Genomic DNA, 19,125 nt, shown 5'->3' on the forward strand with positions numbered 1-19,125 from the left:
TGAAAGAGATTTAGTGTATGAAAATAATATTGTTTCAACCAAAACTTATCATCTTATGGTGCGTTTGGATACCGCTTATTTTACTAAAAATTAAAAACTGAAAAAAAAAAAAAAATTTACATATTACTGTTCACATAAAAAACACTATTCATTTGCCTATTTGCACTGTTCATGTCCCATAAACAGTGCAATAGGTGCTAATAAATAAAAAAAAAAACCTAAAAGGCCAGATGTGGACGCACTGGACGTGATCCAAACGGGTACTTAGTGTCTGTTTGACTATCTTATTTTTTGCCTACTTATTTTACTATTCAGCTTATTTTTGTTATTATTCATAAGTCTCACTGCACTTTTTGGTACTATTCATGAGTTTCATTGTACTATTTCAACTAACATTTATATTTATCTACAGTATTTTCATCAAAAAAATTTCAATTTCAGCAAAATAAGTAAATACCAAACAGACTCTTGTGAAAAAATGTGAAATTTTTTGTATCTATAGAATTGTTCCTTATGCTTACTATGCATCATTTATTCTTTGATTTTAATTACTTTGTGACAGCGTATATTGAGTTTTATTTTTTTGCTAACAACGTGTTCAACATTCTGCAAGGACATGATTAATTTCCTAACACACATATATAAAAATAATAGCATTCTAGTATATTTAGGTATTACCTAGGTGGGAAAGTGACACAAACCAAAGTATTCAAGTTAGCGATGGATTGAGCAAGAGACTTAAATGAAGATTGGTTCATGCATGTAAATTATGTAATAATGATTTGAACTTGCGGCAGAGGTTTTTAGAGCTTTTTTTTCTCTTTTTTTCTTTTTTCAAATAATATACATGGGATTATAATTAATAATGGGTTCTATATTTACTCCTTTCTTTTCTATAATACTTCATAAAAGAAAAAGGAAATGGAGATTTTAACTTTTCAACGCAAGCATAATGAATATTTGATGACTTTACTTTATACATTTAAGCTACTTGTATTCCGACATTGATTGGCTTCTTTGTTTCTTATTTTTATATTTGTTTGGTCGGGAGTATAAACTTGGTTCAATGAGAGAATTTTTGGTTGGGTAAAATACCTTCCTCCCGTGTCCTGGGGTTTACAAACCAAGCACAAAGTATATGTTTGTCTTTAGTCAAATGACCTATTTTTTCTTCCCTTAATGTATTCTTCACTGGACAATTCATAGTGTACACAATTGTACGTATTTGCATGAATAATATACAATATATTATACGTTGTTCATGTACATGTAAGTGTAACACACGCACCTCAACCTACCAGTTTCAGACCAAGAGGTTGCTATAACCACATATATGAAAATACAGGTAGTGAATCCACTTCAAGAATGATTCATCGAAAACCTCTATATATCTCATATTAACCCAACCTTGGTAATTAAGTCTTCCATTGCAGAGAAAATCCTTACCTTAGCTTCCAGAGATTTATTCACAGAATGTTTTTAACATATACGTATATTCCAACTTCCAAGTAGAGTCCAGGTGCTATTAGTTACAGCCTTACAGGTGGACCTGAACCTGACCCCTACACAATTATTGGTGGGTGATTTGCTTATAGTTCAATCTAGGTTCAGATAAGGGGTCCCGTTGGAAAAGGAAGGAGATCAATCATCAAATAAATGAGTCAAATTGCCCGTGTACATCAGCGATCAACCTCAACTCAACTCAACACGAGAGACCCAAAGTGTACATCAACGCATCAATAAACTCATCACGAGACCAAGACTGCTATACACATATCACGTGGTTTACAACTCACAAACATTTGACACATATGATATATATGTCAACATAGCTTAAAAGAACATTGTGGAATGTTGTTTAATTAGGTCGAAACTACTAGTACTACAAGACATAAGCATGCCTAGCATCAGAGAATATTGCCACAAGCCACGGTTGCTGATGATCCTAAATTATGAGTCCCTTTTCCCTTCTCCGAGATAATATTAGGTCCAAGAATTGATTGCTTTTTAGTGCATTAAGATTTATATTAGAGTCGCTGATTTTAAGACAAATTTCAACTACTTCTTTTTAAGTGCTGTACCTCATGTAAAATTTCAATTAAATTTAATTATGTGATTACCTTGACCAATAAAATGCAATATAATTAATTGTGCATTAATCAATGCAATTACATGGTTGGAAATATATTGAAAATGTAAAGCATAACACCTAAGAAATTGAGCTTAAATTTTGCCTGATCAATTTTATTGACATGAAGTTTAATTTTTTTTAATAAAAAAAAATACATGAAATAAATTGATAATTGAATTATTTTTAAATTCTTTATATCACTTTTCAAATATATATATATATATATATGTGTGTGTGTAAATATAGATTCTATTGTAGATATCACCGATCAAAGTAAATAAGAAAAATATAAATTTTTGAATTTTTGTATTGGAGATACAGCTACTAGAGTCAAACCGCGTCAATTTCTTTCACTTTTTTTCTTTCTCATCTTTATTTATGTTCCATAATATTTCAAATCTTATGTATCAAAACAAGTCAATTAGACTTTTCTTAGATTTATTCATTCACATAATTTGTTTCCTCTTGCTGGTGATTTATAGTATAATCATCTTTGTCTATGAACTTTTATTACTGCCTTTTTCTAATTCTTATGCATATTAGTATATTTATCTTTTCAATTTTCTCTCTTCATACCAAGGGTTTTGTAACATCTTGCTTCATAGAGTATTTCTTCCAATTTTCTCATTAAGGGGATTATATTCTTTGTTTTAATATCGATCGCTATTATTTGTGTATACCTTTAGTTGAAACACCAAAATTGGAAAGCATTGTTTTATGCTTTGGATTCAATTTTTTTTTTTTTAAGTTGGGCATTTCATTCTGTAAACTCATCATAATTATGGACTATATTGTTATGCACTATCAATCTAAGCCAATGATAAAGATGTATCCTTTTGGATTTTGTGTCGTGGATGGTAGATATTAGAGTCGAATTACATTAATCTTTTTCGTTCTTTCTTTTCTTGTCTTCCCTTTATTTTTCATAATATCTAAAATTTTGCAATCCTAATCCTTAGCATAATGCAGTCGTAAATAATAATATTTTCTCTTTAAAATTATAATAAGCTGAGACATGACTAATTGTTACTCATATTAATGAAATTTTGTTTCAACTTAAAGATGTTCATAGGTTAAGAGTCTTTATACTAGAGATAAAAAAATGAAAAATATATACTAAAACTTTTTTTTTTGTTGCTTCTTGAAGAAATAGATGTTCTATGTTTTCCCATATATGTACTACTAACCACAATGAAAATTCAAGTAAAAAAATCAAAGCGGTTGGTTTCGCTGATTTGAACCAAATTTAGAAAATGTCTATATATTTATATAAATTATAGATCTATTTGAGTAGTTTCAATCTACAATTACTTTCACTAATACACATGAAAATGAGTAAAGTCCAAAATTTTGATGCGACGGTGTCTCTCAATTTTTTTTGTTTTCCCATTGCAATAATCAAAAAACTTGCTTTGCTTAATTAATTCCAAAAACGCAACTCCTTGTAGTGATTTACACGCTTAAAATTTCATTGGTAGCATGAATTTGAGTGTGGCAACAAAAATTCTCTAAATTTAGATCAAATACTTTTTCCCATACTCGAAAATATATATAGGTTAGCTCGATGCTAAAGACTTCAACTAATACTAATGAACCGTATGCAAGTTCTTTTTTTCTTTTGCCTGAAATGATAAAGACTATCTTTCAATTGTTAATAGCATGGAGTTAATCATTTTTGCAAGTCATGCTAAGTACCAAATAGAAGAGTTCTTTTTATCTAGATAAGTAGGGCCAAGGCAATATTGTACATGGAGATGGAGTGCCCTTTCAACAAGCATATGTATTAAGCTATGATTTGTAGATAGCCCACTAGTGCTTACTTAACATGTGACAGCCTGTTTTAAATTCTTTTCACATTGCTATTCTATTTTAATAAGTAGAGAGAGTTTTACACATTTTACACTATTTATCATGCACAATGACATGCAACAGTACTACTATGGCATCAGCTTCTTAAATAAATGACAACAACAAACTCTTTAAAGTAGCGGTTACATTTCTGACTATTTCTATTGTGGACTTACGAGCTCACACAAATAAATCTGCAGAAAATAACAATGCATGTCATCCGAAATAGTAAACAAATACTATCACAAAACAGAAATTTTAGGTAAATAATTTTTTGTTTTTTATATTTTTTTTTATATCGGTTAGAAATAATCTTACTACTACCCAAATTTCTTTAACTTCTGAAGTATCACAAGTCACTTTAATATATACTCTTTATTGATATTACTTTTATTAATACGTATCGATCAAGTTATGTTGTTTCAATAGTTAAAAAAAAAAAAAAAAAAAAAATTGTCTCTAAACTTATTGAGGATTTCAGCTATGAAATGGTTCCTTTCAGTTCTAAGAGTTTGAGTCACCTCAGCCTCCTTGAGGATTCAACACAATGTCAGATTCTTTCACATCATCTCATCTGCCAGCACAAGTGCACAACCACATGTTGTTTCTTTCTTCAACATCAAACTCATTTTGCACAAGGATGCATCAATAATGTGCACAAAAGTCCATTAGCAAATCAAGTCAAAGAATAGACATATGACATGTGCTAGAGGTGACTGACCATACATTACAAACTATGCATTGACTAAGAAGCGACTACTGCAAACTTTAAACAATCAGAGAAATGAAGCATTGACAACAAATTTGGTCCTTCTCATATCTAATCTCATGCTACATTACTTAAATTGGTAAGATCCACCAACATCTAAAAGATGTGTCTTCCATATTTTTAAGAAAGCAGTGTTGAGCAACAAGATAATCAGGATCGAACCTATGAAACTAAGATATAAGGTTAAATAAATAACATAAAATGCAGCATTTGTTCATTCATTGAACCCCATAATAACTAATAATGCGAATAGAGAGAAGTAACAATTGACAACAAAGTATATTATTGCGCAGTGTTAAATCATAAGTGTGCTCTTCACTGTGCAAAATGCAAATACAGACAATGTAAGAGATCCAAAGGGAAAATGTTAGGTGTACCAAATACATTGTTTCACTTTCCTAATCAATGGTACGATGATAAATATGCATGATATTTGTAAGATGATATAACTTTAAATGGCCTTGTCAGTAGGTCTAGGTTCAATTCTCGTGGCAAGATTGATATCACTATTCACTTCCCCCAAAATTATTTGCCAGAAATGATAATGGTGATATATATGCCATAAGGACAATTTTTTTTTTTTTTTTTGCAAATTATATGACAAATTCAGCAGCTAATTGTGAGTAGAAGATTTGCTAGATTTTCCATATCTGGCCTTTAACTTTTAATTTTATTTCCTTCCTATATATCCTCCTAGTAATCTTTAAAAAATTATTTAAAAAAAAAAAGTTGGTTAGATGTGTGTAACGTACCTATTATTAAGTAAAAAGACGAAAGAAATATACTTGAGAAATTCAGGAAAACTAGCTTTATTTTAAAATATTAAATAGAAACACACCTTTTTCATTTCTCACAAACTATCAATTTGTTCGATTGACATATCAATCTAAGAAAATTGTATCAATACTCCCATTTTTGGATAAATTGAACATTAAAATGAGATGAAAATGAACACACATAAGCCACACATGCCACCTAATCAATATTTTTGTTCGTGTGCAGTAAAAAAATTATACTTATTAGTTATAATAATTAAAAAAAAAAAAAAACTAGAATTACTTCTCATTTAACAGATTTGCAGCCAATAGATATATATTGATACCATTCTCTCAAATTGAAGTATCTATGGTGCAAATTAATAGTTTCGGATCATAGAAATTGATGTGAATGTTTAAGATGGAAAAATATAATTTACAAAGATCAACTTCAAGGAATTTTTCTTTTAAAAAAAAAACTTCAAGTAATTTTTTTTATATTTTCTCAAAAAAAAAAGTAATTTATTGTATGATGTATGATGTGGATTACATTATCTTCCTCGTTAGTTTATAAATTACATATAAGCGTATATGGTAAAAAAAAAAAAAAAAAAACCATTGTTGTCAGCAAACGGTCATAAAGAAAAAAGAAAATAGTGGTTGTCAGCAAAATAAGGAAACAAACTCAAAAAAATATAATAAAAAAAAGAGATTCAAAGTAACTGTCAAAAAATTTTCAAAACAGCTAACTAGGTAGGATTAGAATCTACAGGATTAGAATTTATAGAAACAAATTAACATTGGCTCCAAAAAAAAAAATAATGGTAAAGATATCATCTATTTTATGTATCAAAAAAAAAGAAAAAAGATATCATCTATTTTTTCAAAAAAAGATATGATCGTTTTTTTATTGAACGGTCCAGATATCATCAGACCAACCCATCAATTTGTAATCCATCACACTTAAACACTATAAAGTACAACAGCACCAGAGATGTACGGTGTACTTGAGCAGATATCTATTTTTCATTTTCCAAAACCCCTTCTATTTTGACTGCTTAAACCCACGCACAAACACAAGTACATTTTCATTCATATTCAGCAAAACACAACCCTTTTGTTTTCCATGGCTATTGCTTTTAAGTCACCAACAACAAGCTTCTTTCAATTGAAGAAGAACAACCCAGAAACCCATTCTTTTCTCCGCTTTTCCTCTCAGAGATTTGCTACCCCAGCTAGAAGATTCACTCCAATGGCTGCTATCAGCACTGTCCCTACTGTTGGGCTCTCTGAGACTTTCACAAGATTGAAAAAACAAGGCAAAGTAAGCATCTTTTCACTTTGCTCCCACTTTCTGTTTTCTCTATTATGTTTCAATTACATTCTCCCAAAAAAATCATGGGTTCTTCTCTGTTTCAATTGGAGTGTTGGTATGTGTTTTATTTTATATATATTTTTCCCGGGTTTGTGTCTTGGGTGCTTCTTATCATTCTAGTTTTCTTGTTATTTCTAATATGCCATTGTGATCTTCATTGTTATGGTAATGGAGCATGCGTTAATTATTTTAAATTTGGAGGTTCTCTTTGAATTGGAGATGATCTGTGAATGGAAGTGGAAATTATGTATAAGTGTGTTTCTGGTTTCACTTGGAAAGTTGACTATTTTGTGTAATTGTTTCACTAAGTGAGGCACGTCTTGGATATAAAGGTTGCATTTTGAGGGGTTTTAATTTGTTCAAATGGTTGAGGACCCTGGTGGATTTTACCTCATGGTGTATGTTTGAATGTGATAAGAGGAGATGGATCATAGGAGAGACTGCTGAATAACATTGTGGATTTTGGAAAGCTGAAAAATTGAAGTAATAGGGTGATGTTACTCTCCTAATCTAATCGTTAGCAAATTTTCCCTGATTCTCTCATGAATATTTGTGTATTATTGTAGAACCTTTAATTGTACTATATGTTTGTAATTGTCCTAGACTATTGAGATATCATCCTTATCTCTTCACACATCTAAATTGGCCAAAAAAATTAATATCCTTTTTCAAGTTCCATGCCATCTTCTAAAGCATAGCTTTTGAACTACCTCTTGTAATTAGGTCATGTACTGCAGATTTTGGTATCTTCCCTAATTATGAAACTGAATGTAATCATTTCACTGAATCCTGAATACTAATAATTTCACTTAGATATCATTTGGGATCAGTTGTTAGCAGGTGTTTAATATACAAGATTCTCAATCTGATAGTGTTCCTCTAACAAACATGCTCATGTGTGAAGGTGGCATTTATTCCGTACATCACGGCCGGTGATCCAGACCTTTCAACCACAGCAGAAGCATTGAAGGTGCTCGACTCCTGTGGATCAGACATAATTGAGCTGGGTGTGCCATACTCTGATCCTTTAGCTGATGGTCCAGTTATCCAGGTATTATAGTTGTTTTTTATATCTGTTTCAATTAATGTATCCATTTCTCTTAATGATACATCTTTTTGTACAGGCTGCAGCTACACGTTCCTTGGCAAGAGGAACCAATTATAATGCAATTATTTCTATGCTGAAGGAGGTAGGACCATTATATAATGTTATGCCTTTGTCATCATCAGATCAAGATACGATGATAGCCTCTGTTACTTTCTCATAGGTGTTCTTTGTCTGTGTTATATTAGACAGAACATCCACAATTAGGTCTTTGTCAAATGTTTATAATTTCACTTATGCCTTACCACCTTTGTTATTAGTGAAAACTAAATCGAAGAAGTGAATTTGAAAAACTTTTCCTACTATAGTAGTGTTATGCTAGTTGCATGAGAAGATTGATACTTTCTTTTTCTTTTCTTTTTTAAATCATCAATCATTTGAGATGCTAATTTCCAGGAAATAGATTGGCTATGTATATTCACTCATCTCAGCTATGCATATTTTACTATAAATATATCACCATTTGATACTAGAGAACACTGCTACACTCATCCATTATTTATTTAATTATTTGTTTACTTTAGAGTGGCGCTTTTCACTAAATATATACATGTATTTAGATAAAAGGAAAATCACAAGAAGGGAAGTGTAAAACATTTTTTAATTATTGCTTCTTTGCCTATTTTTATCATATTTTGAGTTTAAAATGTTATCATTTTTGACAGGTGATTCCACAACTATCTTCTCCAATCGCATTATTTTCATATTACAACCCAATTCTCAAGCGTGGTGTCGAGCAGTTCATGTCCACTATAAAGGACGTAGGAGTACATGGTAACTTAAAATTTATGCTTTACTGAAACTTTGAGCTTTTTTACAATGATGATTTTGGATCTAATTGGTAAGTTATGATATTTTAAAAAATTTTATGAATGCAAAGGCAAGGGGAAGCAAGCCATTTCATTTACTCAAATGCTATGTGTATGCCACACAACTTCTCTGTCTGTAAATGCATTTTAGATTAAACTTAATAGATTCTATCCTAAACATAGGGTCTCTGCTTACCCACACTTCCCCTTCTGATTATTTCAACAGGTATTTTTGCTGATCACAACCTAGTATAGAACTAGTGGGAATGGAAACAAAATATACATGGTTCATAACTAAGTGCTTTTTATTTGGATGTAGCTATCATTTAACTCACTTGGCAACTTTTTTATGCATTTAGATAACATAAATTTGTAATAGTATTGAATTTGATACTTAAAATTGTGAGCATCCTTAATTATATAGATATGGCAAAAGACTAAGTTTGGACCAGCAATTTTAACGGCCCCATTAAATTATGTAAGAATGGCCATGTGTTTTCAAAAAATCATGTACTTGACCGGAATTTTTAACTTTTAACTTTTAACGGTTCTTACTTAGGTTCTTCTATGCTGTAGTATGTAAGAATTACTGAAAGCTTTTTACTTTTCATTTTGAGTCAAACTCAGATATCTTCAGAAGAAGATGCAATGTATTGGCCAAAAACTGAGTTATCAACCAATTCTTATGTATAATTGTTCTCCTTTTCTTGTAAAAATGGTTAGCATGGGCTTCCTCTGAATAGAATCTAGTGCTTGAGTCCATTTTACAAAAACAACAGAAAATGAGAAAATATAATTTTTTTTAAAGAATTTTAGCATTTACAGAGAAAAAAAAAATGATATATCCACTCAATCAACCCCAAGTAAATATGGAAAATGCTTTGATTCCTTCTCCCCTGTCCCGATGTTATTTGTTTTATTGTATGATTTTATTAAATTCTTCATTGCGCATTTGTTCGCAGGGCTTGTGGTTCCAGACGTTCCTCTAGAGGAGACTGAAATTCTGAGAAGGGAAGCTTCAAAGCATGGAATTGAATTGGTGTGTCTACCTCTCATCTTCTATGTTCTTTTCCCTCTTTCAGTTTCTGGATAAAAAATTTTCAAATTTTCAGATTCTTTATTATATGAAATATAAACTGTGGTCCACAGCAGTTGGTGGCAGTTCTTGTGATGATAGTAATCATAAAGTTTTTTTGAACCAACTTTTCTTTAGTAACTCTTTTTCAGTGTAATAATTAACTTACCTGTATATAATCTATTTCTTAAGATATTATTGCCTATATATTAGGGTATGGATTGGTTTTCATCTAAATTACTAGTTAGTAGATAGTTAATCTTAAAGACTGATCTTTTGAAATTACGAGAAACAATTTTTGAAAAGGCTTGATGCTCTCACTCTCTCTCTACGTTAAGGTAGATGTGGACTGAACAAACTCTTTGAGTAAAATGCCAAGTCATTAGTTTTCATTGACCTTATTTATGAAATTGTAAACCTTTTCCCGATCATATGTGCTATTATGCAATTCCTTCTTTTAAATTTATGTAGTTGATAGCACGTACATGGATCTTGTTGGTCTGATATGTCTACTGGTGTGGTTAAGGTACTGCTTACTACGCCCACTACTCCAACTGAACGAATGAAAGCCATTGTTGAAGCAGCAGAAGGATTTGTGTACCTTGTAAGACCTTTTTCTATAGCTGATGCTCTTTACCAAGTTTCTTCTTTTATTTATTTAGTTTTATTGCAACTTGAATGTTCCAACCGAAACATTAGGCTTCTACATTAGTTACGTGTTTTTTAGTATTTTTCTTATTGATCCACTTGCATTGTTATATAAAAGATGTCATTATTATGAAGTTTGGTGTTTGTTTTGATATCTCCTGTTCTGTTGGAGTTATCTTTCAAATGTACCCTGTAAGCCAATGAAATTATTGACATGTATTTGCTGTACTTGTGCTTTGAGAAAGCAGATTCAAGTAACAGTTTCAAAATTTTCTCTCAGCAATGTCTGTTTATGGCACAGGGAGATTATGAAGTTTTCGACAATGAATTCTTGGTTTTAAAAAATGAAAGTTCACACTTCTATTCTTGGCATGATGTTGCTTTAACTGGCTTGGTATACTTCCCTAATTTTGCAGATGCAAGAATAGTCTACTGACTTATAGTGATACAAATACCCAAAAATTTAGAATTTTTATGATTGTTTCTATGGTTTTGAGTAGCTCTTAGCAGTGTTAGTATAATTCAACTTTATGATTTAAGAAATTTGATATGCCTCACTAAATAATTTATGCTCTAATTTTATCTTTGCATTATGTTAGTGCAATGAAATTAGTAAGTAATAACAATTAATTATCAGAATAGACAAGAATCCAAACCAAGAATTTAATTTCCTCTTACATCTTTCATGAATCACGTTGTACCCATCTTATATTGAAGAGGTCATCTAAGCTCTTGTCGGTAACTGTTTTCAGAACAGTGGTGAAAATTCTTTTAAAAAAGGGAAATAAAATTATTTTACTTAGCCATTTAATTTTTAGGTGAAATTTTACACTGCATGTAAGAGTTAATTGTTGATTCTTTTTTTTTTGATAAGTAATTGTTGATTCTTTTGAATGCTAGGTAAGCTCAATTGGGGTCACTGGTGCGCGTGCATCTGTGAGTGATCGAGTTCAAACTCTTCTTCAGGATATTAAAGCGGTTTGTCTACTTAATCTCATCTTGGCATTCACTATATACCTCATCTGATATCTTTGAATGAGATTCAAGTCCAACCAAAGAGGAAAAAAAGGAGTTTCAAGTCATTAATAAACACAAACAATGACTATCATAGCAATTGGTGGATTGAAATCAGTTATATGCCCATAAATAGCAAACATGTTTTGGAAGTATACAGGCCTGAAATCTAGTTGTGGTTGTGCTGAGTGTGTAAATAGTAGGCCATTCTAAATAAGTTGATTTTAAATATGTATGTGTTTATTATCATAGTATTGAAAAAATTTTCATCTGTTAAGATGCTTGAAATATATCAAACACCCTTCCCTAGCATGATATGAAGAATGTTTAAATTGCATTTTTTCAGGACTGGTCATTTAACTAAAAGCCTTTAGTTTTGATGATATGAGTGATTTCCAATTCTATACATAAGCTTCATACTTCAATTTTTATGACAGGTAACTACCAAGCCCGTAGCAGTTGGCTTTGGCATATCAAAACCTGAGCATGTAAAACAGGTTAATTTTCCAACATATACCTTTACATGCTTCTGTAGATTGTTGTGTTTCCTTTCATGTTGGTATGTATGTCTAAATTGTAAATTATGTTACAGGTAGTCGGATGGGGAGCTGATGGTGTGATTGTTGGGAGTGCCATGGTGAAGCTACTGAATGAAGCAAAATCCCCCGAGGAAGGTTTGAAGGAACTAGAAGTTTTCACCAAATCCCTAATAGCTGCACTTGATTGAGAATAGCTTCTATGTTATAAATTCAAGCTTGTTGTAACTCTTGTTGTCAGCTTTGATATGCATCAGAATCAAATAAGAATACATTTTTGTTAAGTATTATGACATGATGACAACTTCAAAAAAATTCCTTCTTTTTTGAGAATAGGTTTTCATTTACACCAAAACAATTTTACAATTTGAGAATAGATTTTCACCATCTAATCTCAAAACCAATGTCTTGGGATGTTGAGTGCATTAGTTAGGGAAAATTTTTAGGTACTCCCGGAATACGGAAAAAATGGTGCTCCATCTTCTTACATTCATGGTGGATCTCACTATGAATTTAATGAGTGCACCTCACCATGAATGTGAGAGGAGGAGTATCATTCTCCATACTCCGAGAATACTAAAAATTACTCGTGAGTGAGTTAATACTTCCCTTGATTTAAGCAATTGTTCACAGCAATAACCTTTCTTTTTTGGCACCAGTATTCAAACTCTTACACCGGCAATGAGGGTCATAGTAATTGCAGATGGCTCCTCAACGATACCAATCATTGATCATATTTGAATGGAAAGTTTAGGGACACAACAAAATTTTAAGAAATTTTCACAACAAATCATCAATCATATGTGAAATTGAATAATTAAGATGTTAAAATAATTTCAATTCAATTAAAAATTGAAGAAAACATTAAAGATCTCTACTACACTTTTAAATGTAAGAAATTTTTCCTCAAAAAAAAAAAAAAAAAAAAAAAAAAGCAAATCCAATTAAGAACTCTAGACAAATGGTCTTTCTAGCAATTATTCTTCAAATTAACAAGTTCAAAATCAGATTGAAAGAAAGAAAATTTCGAATGGAATGATCCACACATTTGACACCTTCAAATTGCAGCTTCTAGAGTTGTAGTACATCACCTTGGATCGTACAATGTATGTGGAAAGCAACTAGACAAGGTTAAATAATCATTTATATAGGGACAAAGTTTCTCTTACTTCATACATTACAACTAAATTTATTGTCAAACTTTATCCTCTATAAAATATCTAAAAGTTGAACTTGGAAGAATAACATTTATTATTGCTACACTCTTGTTTGAGCTATATCAACCTAGCATTTCGGTAAATTCGGTTCACTTTGGTCTACTTTGGTCCATTTGCAAAATTTAAAACACTTTCACACAATAACAAATGAAAAATTCTGGTGTCACAAACTAGTGCACAACTTTGGATGACCCACCATCATCCCTTTTTTTTTTTTTTTTTTTTTGAGAATCAAGTCAATACTTTTATTTATCAATGAATACTGTCATGAATAACAAGCTGTTGCACATCACTTGGGATGTCATTTGACCAAACATGGGGACAAGGTATATTTTTAGCAGCCTTAGCCAGTCTATCTGCTACGGCATTCCCTTGTCTCTTTATGTGTATAAAGGTAGGTGATACAAAGTTCAAAGCCAAAGCTTTCACATCCTCCAGAATATGACCAAAAGAGCTGTAGCAAGGAGTGCCCGAGTTGATAGCATTTATGATAGATTCAGAGTCCCCTTCAAACACCACGTCTGCAAGTCCAAGCTGAAGAGCGAACCTTACGGCTTCTTTACATGTGATGGCCTCAACCTCCTCAACTGTTCCGGGTAGTACCGTTTTGTCTGATAGCGCACCACACACCCTTCCATCTGCGTCTCTGACCACTACACCAACTCCCGCCTGCCAAATTTCTTTGAACAGTGCTCCATCATAATTGACTTTGTGCTGTGATATCTGGGGAGGGTACCAACGTGTTGCACCTGCAGGCCTAAGCTCAGGTATGGGAGGCTGTTGAGCTAAACAGAATTCGAGTAATCTCTCTCGCATGTCCTGGTACAGCAGATGAAACGGAAGGGACACTGCATGCATTCTTGAGGCATTTCTTTTGTTCCAAATACTCCAAGCGACAAAGGCAAACCGTTCAGCCAGGTTTGGTTCCTCTAAGTTTGTGATACCAATTCACAGATCTCTGAAGTCCACGAAGCGCATGAAGAGGTGGTGTCTGAGGATTTCTTCTTCCCACCAGACCTCCTTGAGTACTTGGCGGCTCCACCAACTACAACTCGCCACATGGGCGAGTTGTGGACAAAGTTATACACTAGTTTGTGACAATAGAACTTCCCATAACAAATATAGAGAGTTTGATTTAAGAAATTTAATATATTAATTAAAAATAATCGCATCATTTAAAAAAAAAAAAAAGTTTAAAACTAACACAAGTTTCATCAATTATTTTCATTTTTTGCTTACCGCTTAAGATACCTTCTCTCCCTCTTTTACAAAAAGTATCTCAAAGAAAAACTCACCTTCCTAGTAGTTCCTACTTCCTACATCAATAGCGTGTACTGTAATAGCTTACTTTTCTCTTACTAGTGCATACGTGGCGATTTGGTTGAGTCCCCGCTACATTACCAGCTTCTTACAGCACTGGATAAGTTCTCAGCGATCCTTTTCATATTTAAATAGCGCAGCCATTACAATTTGAGCTCCAAAAGCGAGCGAATCAAAAAGCAAGTTTCGACAACTCATTTCTCATCGAATCCAATCCAATCCAATCGAGAGCAATGAATAGAGTTTTCCCGGTAGACGAAATCGCCGATTCCTTCTGGTCCGGCACTGGCGGCAATATCAGCTCGGGTCCGATGACCCGGAGCGAATCCGAGTGGGCGTTGATGAACTTTGTCGAGCAGTGCACAGAGTCAGAGATTCCTCCTCCGGAGACTCCTGCGGCGATCTCCGCTGATGTGGTTTCGCCGGTGGAATCGTCCTCGTCGAAACCAGACGAACTCGACGAACTCCTTCATCTGCCGTCGAATCCATTTCCGATGGCTGCCGTTGATTCCGATGAGTACCGTGCATTTCTCAAAAGCAAGCTCGACCTCGCTTGCGCCGCCGTGGCTCAAAGAGTCTCTCTTTCTCTCTATACATTCATATATACATGTATGATTGACTGATTATCGGTTTTGATTTTGTTTGGTATTGGAAATTTTTGACTGCAGGGATCGAATTCAAAGCCTGAAGAAACTGGTAATGTTGCGGAGACTCCAGCAAAGCGGCCAAATCCGTCTCAATTGGGATCTGAACCTAATGGTACAGCGTTTTCAACTTTTCCTTATCAAATTACGGATTTCAATTCTATTATAGTATATATAATCTTTGTTTGATTTCGATGAGAAAATTCATAATCGTAAATCAATTTGCTGCCTTTTCTCATGTGTGTTATTTTATCGGAAAAAATTATTGGAGGTGTTAAATTAATATGTAGAGTTCATTATGATGGACGGGTTACCACAATTTGGACATATATAATGTAGCTATATATGCATTTCTATGTTCCTTATTGCTAAATGAGACCAGAACGTAGCCTATGTAATGATGGAGGGAGATGGGGAAAGATTAGGCTAGGAAAGCCTGGAATTGGGCAACTTACGGCAATGAAGCACTACAAAACAGTAGCAATTGTCAATAGACATTTCAATGAGGTTAAACCATGCCCTACACTAGTAAGAGAACTGCAACAATTCCCAACAACTCCATTATGTAAGCCACCACATAGATATCCATGTCCATGAAACTGCCACTTTCTTCCTCCACATGATCCGCTGGCCTTATAGACGGTGGTCCAATTTTGGTGCAATCGTTATGCATTGGAGGTCCACACAGGAGAGGGTCCCTGATAGGGGGATTCTACCATTCAAATTGTTGAGGGAGATAGGGAGTGGAATGAATTAAATTATAGTATATTATGGTCAGTCAGTCACTCTCCCTCCATCTCACTCAGTTCCAAACATACCCTCAATATGGTAGATTTGTTCTAGTATGAGTGTGAGAGGCTGCTCTTTTTATTAAAAACAACTACATTAATTTCATTTTTTTAAAGAACTCTGTTTGTGTGTGCAGAACTACAAGAAAGCTCTCTTTATCTTTATGGATAACCAATACATTTTCAAATATAGTTGGGGGACTCTCCCCGGGGGCACACACCTGTAAATTAAATTGTATGTTAGTACTATAGGTATTGGTCATGGTTTCCCTATTGTACAAATTGAGGCTGATGGTGGACCTCTTGGAAATCCAGCATTACCTCCTTTGCAAAGAAGATCAGAACCTCAAGTCATACAAGCAACTAGTGGATCATCAAGAGATGATTCAGATGATGATGAATTTGAGGGAGAATTGGAGATCACTGAGAATATGGATCCTGCTGATGCAAAGCGTGCCCGGAGGTAACTTCAAAAAAATTTTCTTCTATGCTTTAAACTCATTTGGTTTGTGTTTCTTAATTATATATGATTTCTTCCTATTCTCATTTTAAGTACTAGTCATAAGAAGGATCCCATTTGTAATGAATACTTAAAATGGACTGCATCTCAATTTGATTCTTTTCCATATTATGTTTTTTTTTTTTTTTTTTTTTTTTTTTTTAATGTATTAGACAAAAAGGAAGTACAGTCGTATTTCAATTGATATGTTGGTTGTTTGACTTAGGATGCTGTCAAATCGAGAATCAGCTAGACGCTCAAGACGAAGAAAACAAGCACAGATGAGTGAACTTGAGACACAGGTACTGCTTTTTGTTTCTTGTTAACGACAAACTCACTCACCATCTATATCCTTGTTTTTATGATTTTTTTTGAAGTGATAAGGCTTTATATAGGTTGGTCATCTTAGGGTTGAACACTCTACGTTATCAAAGCGTCTCTCTGAGATGGAAAATAAGTGTGGCACATCTGGTTCTGACAACAGAATTTTAAAAGCTGAAATTGAGTCAATGAGAGCACAGGTAACCCACCATTGTTGTCAAATTGTGAAAGTTTTTGGTCACTTGCATATCTTTTGTAATGAGCTTATATCTGGTTCCTCTTGAAAGTAATGTTTTATACTTTATTTGAAAATAAATGCCAACGAGGTTACTGTGTGACTATGAAGTTATATGAAAATTTGATTTAGTGTAAAATTGTAAAATTATTAATAATGTTTGAACATCCTATGGAGATTAAATTTTTATGCTATTTCTTGTGGGATGTAAAGGAATATATCCCTTAGAGCTTTTTTTTGGTGAGTGAAAAGTGAATGGACTCTGTGCATATGTTGTGTGATACTAAGTAAGTTGATTTTTATTTCCATGGTTGTTGGCATATTCATCTGGCTCATTGTGAACAATGTTTAGTTTATGGTCCTACGAGTTAAGTGGTTGGACCATACTTGACAATTATCCTCTAGTATATAAGATTACCAAATGAAAAACATACATACTGAAGTGGGCATGTATACTCAGACACCAGAGTGTCTTCATATGTATCCGTATAAATCTTTAATTGTTATCTACAATACTAAGTTGTGATAGCATTTTATGGTCAAGACAAGATTTTTCTTGTGTTCATCTTAATCTTTCATTTAAAGTCAATAACACTGCCTCAATTAAGCCAGTTAGGTCAGGGTCAAATTTAGGAATGGTTTGGACTCATGCCTCGGTGAATAAATGAAAGAGTCACTGATTACTAACACTACTTGTTTTTCCAGTGCTTTGGTCCATATTTTATAGTAGCGCAAAATAGGCTCCATAGGATTATAGATAATTCTGTTTTGTTTTTTATTGCACTATTGTCTGGGAGCAATCTTCTTAATTTTCCAATTCTGTAGTATGATTGCACCATGGAATATGGATATAAGTCTGATGTATTTTCCAATGCCTTTTTTTTTGTTTATATTCTTTGATGGTGATTTTTGCATCACGTGCTACTCATTCTATTTTCACAGAATGGATGCTGACACATCTTCTGATGTTGACTGCCATGTTGCATCAAGTATGTCTTGTTTGACAACTTGTATCTATGTCACATACCAGAAATCTGCTTAAGATGCTAGTATGAGTCTCATGCCTGGAATTGCCTCTCTGAAGTCTCTAATTGCTTCATATAAGAGATTTTGGATGGATATAATGAAATAGATTTGAAATAAATTGCTTGCACTTTTATTTTTATATGGAGTTTTTACTTTCACAAATAATATGTTGTTAATATATTGTATGGATTTTCACAGGTGAAGATGGCTGAAGAACAAATTAAGCGAGTGACAGGGCTCCACCCACTGTTGCTAGCGATGGCTAACATACCTGGTGCAGGAATGCCATTTGTCAACAATAGCCCGGTGCATGCCTCTACAAATGCTTCTTTACCCATTCCACCAAACCTCAACCACAACCAATTCTTTCACCAGCCGCCGGTTCCTACAGTTGGCAATAGTGGTCCACATCCCCAGAGATTAGACAATAATTTTGCCACTGACCCCTTAATCCCTCTTATGGGAAACCAACATAAAGATATTGGGGGAAGCAGAGTCGCTGAAATGTCTTCTGTGCAGCACACAACTGGCGTGCAACAAGTGCAAAAGCAGATTTCCTCAAACACTGGTTCGGATGGGGCCATGCCTGGTTGGGACAATGAGCTTTCTCGTGCAGTTGCAAACAATAACCAGCAGAATAAGTATTAGTTCAGATTATATGTGGATATTGATTCAACTGCATCTTTCTTGTTAGTATTATGATTTAGTTTATTCACTATTGGTTAATTTGGATGGGAGTAATTAAATAATAGGCTTTACATTTCAGTTTCTAGTTTAAATAACTTGAAATTTATGGATGGATTGAGGTTTATTTTTTTGCTAATTTGAAATGATTGCATGGAACATCACTAGTGTTTATGTTGGTGCTACATCCCATAAAGTTCAAAGCTATCCATTTTTCATGAAAACACAATTCCACCACTCATGTGCCCCATCTTCTCTTTCCTTTTGCCTTTTAGAACTTATACGTCTCAAAAGTCATCAAAATATTATTAGGCATCCAGAGTAAT

The 19,125-nt window shown here is 33.2% G+C and overlaps 2 protein-coding genes across 3 annotated transcripts; both read left to right on the top strand.

Annotated features, from left to right (window-relative positions):
* Positions 1-6,497: 6,497 nt before the first annotated feature.
* Positions 6,498-12,312, top strand: LOC126709519 (tryptophan synthase alpha chain). Its single transcript, XM_050409795.1, has 9 exons — positions 6,498-6,827; positions 7,783-7,929; positions 8,003-8,068; positions 8,649-8,757; positions 9,755-9,831; positions 10,394-10,471; positions 11,416-11,493; positions 11,967-12,026; positions 12,122-12,312. The coding sequence occupies exons 1-9, from the start codon at positions 6,630-6,632 to the stop codon at positions 12,254-12,256; spliced, it is 948 nt and encodes a 315-aa protein (XP_050265752.1). The 5' UTR covers positions 6,498-6,629; the 3' UTR covers positions 12,257-12,312.
* A 2,240-nt stretch (positions 12,313-14,552) lies between these two features.
* LOC126708947 (light-inducible protein CPRF2-like) lies at positions 14,553-18,984 on the top strand. 2 transcript variants are annotated; one of them, XM_050408976.1, is made up of 6 exons: positions 14,553-15,177; positions 15,271-15,361; positions 16,287-16,497; positions 16,760-16,835; positions 16,929-17,054; positions 18,314-18,984. In XM_050408976.1, exons 1-6 carry the CDS (start codon positions 14,836-14,838, stop codon positions 18,761-18,763), a joined length of 1,296 nt encoding a protein of 431 aa, XP_050264933.1. In that variant the 5' UTR covers positions 14,553-14,835; the 3' UTR covers positions 18,764-18,984. The 2 variants fall into 2 exon arrangements, with proteins under 2 accessions (XP_050264933.1, XP_050264934.1); XM_050408977.1 differs by having other exon boundaries at positions 14,558-15,177; positions 16,350-16,497.
* The last annotated feature ends 141 nt before the right edge of the window (positions 18,985-19,125 follow it).

Source organism: Quercus robur, chromosome 12 (assembly GCF_932294415.1).
Source record: "Quercus robur chromosome 12, dhQueRobu3.1, whole genome shotgun sequence".
NCBI classification, from domain to species: domain Eukaryota; kingdom Viridiplantae; phylum Streptophyta; class Magnoliopsida; order Fagales; family Fagaceae; genus Quercus; species Quercus robur.